Below are 2,377 nucleotides of genomic sequence, written 5' to 3'. Positions count from 1 at the left end.
TGTTTTGTACGAGGCTCCCTCTGGTTGCCGTCACTGTGTCTCTCAGTCCGCAGTAATACACCGCGCTGTCAGACAGCCGCAACTCCTGGATGGTAAAATTCCCCTCTCCTTTTGAAGTATCCAGAGATGCAGAAAATCGACTCCCCACACCATCTGCTCTGGAAACATCTCCGTAGTTATAGATATAGATCAATAATGTGGGGGCTTTGTTCCTGTCCTGACGGTACAGCTGTAAATAATATGAATCCGCTCTGGTCGAATAGCTGTAAATAATGGTCACTGAGTCTTCTTCAAATTCTGTCACTGCAAGCGGCTCTTGAGAGACCCAGTCTTCACCTCTAACCCCTGAAAACATTTAGAAATAGTGGTCTTTATTTTTTTATTATCACGGTGTTTCCAAGTTAAGGACATAGATTACAAACGGAGGGGAGATACATTTCAATGATGATTTCTATATCGGTATTACGAGCAAAGAGAAAACTGTGCAACTTGTAAACTTACCAGTTAAGAGAGCTGCACTTGTGAGCAATGTGTAAAAGATAACAGCCAACATGTTCACTGAGCTGGTGGTGGATTTAAACAGAGTGAGTTGAAGTTGAATTGTTTCAGATAAGACTTGACAAGATGTTGAGTCATATCCCACCCCGCTACTGATTGGTTCATTCCTGACAGAGTCTAAAGAACAAATAAAAGTACAGCACAGGAACAGACCCTTCGGCCCTCCAAGACTGTGCCGAACATGCTGACGGTCTAAACTAAATTCTTCTGCACATCCGGAGTCCGTATACCTCTATTCCCTCTATTGAGCGACACCCAATCAGCCCTCAGCACCTGTGTCCTACATTTTATCCAATCAGCTCAGAGTTTCTTTGTTCTTAACTCCATGACGTCAGAACAAGGAGAATGGAACCGCATGAAACTTCTCAAAACAATGAACTGAACTGAATCACATCAGAGAATAAGAAACAGGAGCTGCAGTGGACCATTTGCTCCTTCACTTGGGCCTGCTCCACCATTCAATAAGATCATGGCTGATCTAACTCATATCCTCTTTTCTGCACCATCCACAACTGTCTTCTTTGCCTTAATATCCGCAGATCTTTGGAACCCTCCTTGAAGAAACTCAGCGACTGAACAACTACGTTCTCTGTGCTACAGACCAATAACAAAACGAGCATTAAATCAATTGTTGGATCTTTATCGGGATTAATCTTTGAGATGGGGCACGGATTGGTAACATTTCATATTGTTCTGATAACAGAACCAGAGCCTCGCATTTACAGAGCTGCTTGGAGCTCAGGAAAACTAATGTAAAGCGGGATTTTACACAGAATAATAAATATTCGGTATCACAGGAGGTGATCATCCGCGCAGCTGTTCTTTATAATATTGTTTTATTTATATTAACAGTTCACAATTCTACTGGCAGATCTGATTCCGTGAAGAGGAGGTGAGAGTGCATTGCAGGTTTTTGTACGGGTTGACTGTGCCTCTGTAACAGTGTGGGGTTCAGCGCACAGAGATACACGGCAGAGTCAGAGACACGGACCCTGGTGATATTTAATGGAACGATTTTCTTGTCTTTGTCCAAATCAGCAGAAAATCGGTCAGAAAACTCTGGTGACTTATCGCCGCTTTCCTTGCCGAACATTTTCAGTAAATATCTCGGAGCTTTCCCTGGATACTGGATGTACCAGAAGAGAGTTGGCGAGGAGTATTGTGTTTTGTAACTGCAGTTCAACATTGCTGTCTGTTCTTCCTCAACCGTTAATTCACGCGCGTCCTGGGAAACTGAATCTTGGCCATTCGTTCCTGTAACAAGATATAGAATGTGTCAGAAATCTGTGAGTAAATATAACCCATGAAACACACACTGAGGATTTGAGCTCAGACACACCGGGCAGTAAGACCATTATTATCAGTAAAGCAAACATGGTTCCCGATTGGACAGCTAACAGCGTCACTGTTTCAGATATGTTCCTGCTTCTAGCCTCACAGCAAAGTGTCAATTCAGACCAGAGGTAAAGGCTTCACTTAGTGGGAAATTGAGGGGCTTTCCTCCGTGCTGCGATTGGCTCGTCTCTCAGTCTTGCCGTCCGCTGTGGACCAATCATAGTTAGTTGAGGACTAAACACAGCTGGTTCTCTCCAATCAGATTCCACCCCCGGTTGTGTTTTTCAGTCTTGTTCCCTTTTCTCTGTCTCACATTATTAGACATTTTGGCTTTTTCTGTGTGTAACTCGCTTTTCTTCGAAATTTCGGTAGATCTTTACCTCTAATCAATGTAAAAGAAAAAAGAACAAAGAAACGTACAGCACAGGAACAGGCCCTTCGACCCCCCAAGCCTGCGCCGACAATGCTGCCCGCCTAAACAAAA

The 2,377-nt window shown here is 43.6% G+C and overlaps 1 gene segment (V, D, J or C); it reads right to left on the bottom strand.

The window, feature by feature from the left end:
• Nucleotides 1–1,411: 1,411 nt before the first annotated feature.
• LOC119959817 lies at nucleotides 1,412–1,980 on the bottom strand. The segment is given in 2 exon segments: nucleotides 1,412–1,812; nucleotides 1,898–1,980. Coding segments are annotated over 2 exon segments (438 nt in total).
• Between the last annotated feature and the right edge of the window lie 397 nt (nucleotides 1,981–2,377).

The sequence above is a fragment of the Scyliorhinus canicula genome, unplaced genomic scaffold, assembly GCF_902713615.1.
Source record: "Scyliorhinus canicula unplaced genomic scaffold, sScyCan1.1, whole genome shotgun sequence".
Classification (NCBI taxonomy): Eukaryota; Metazoa; Chordata; class Chondrichthyes; order Carcharhiniformes; family Scyliorhinidae; genus Scyliorhinus; species Scyliorhinus canicula.
The sequence above is the reverse complement of the archived record's forward strand: the minus strand, read 5'-3'. Positions and strand labels throughout refer to the sequence as shown.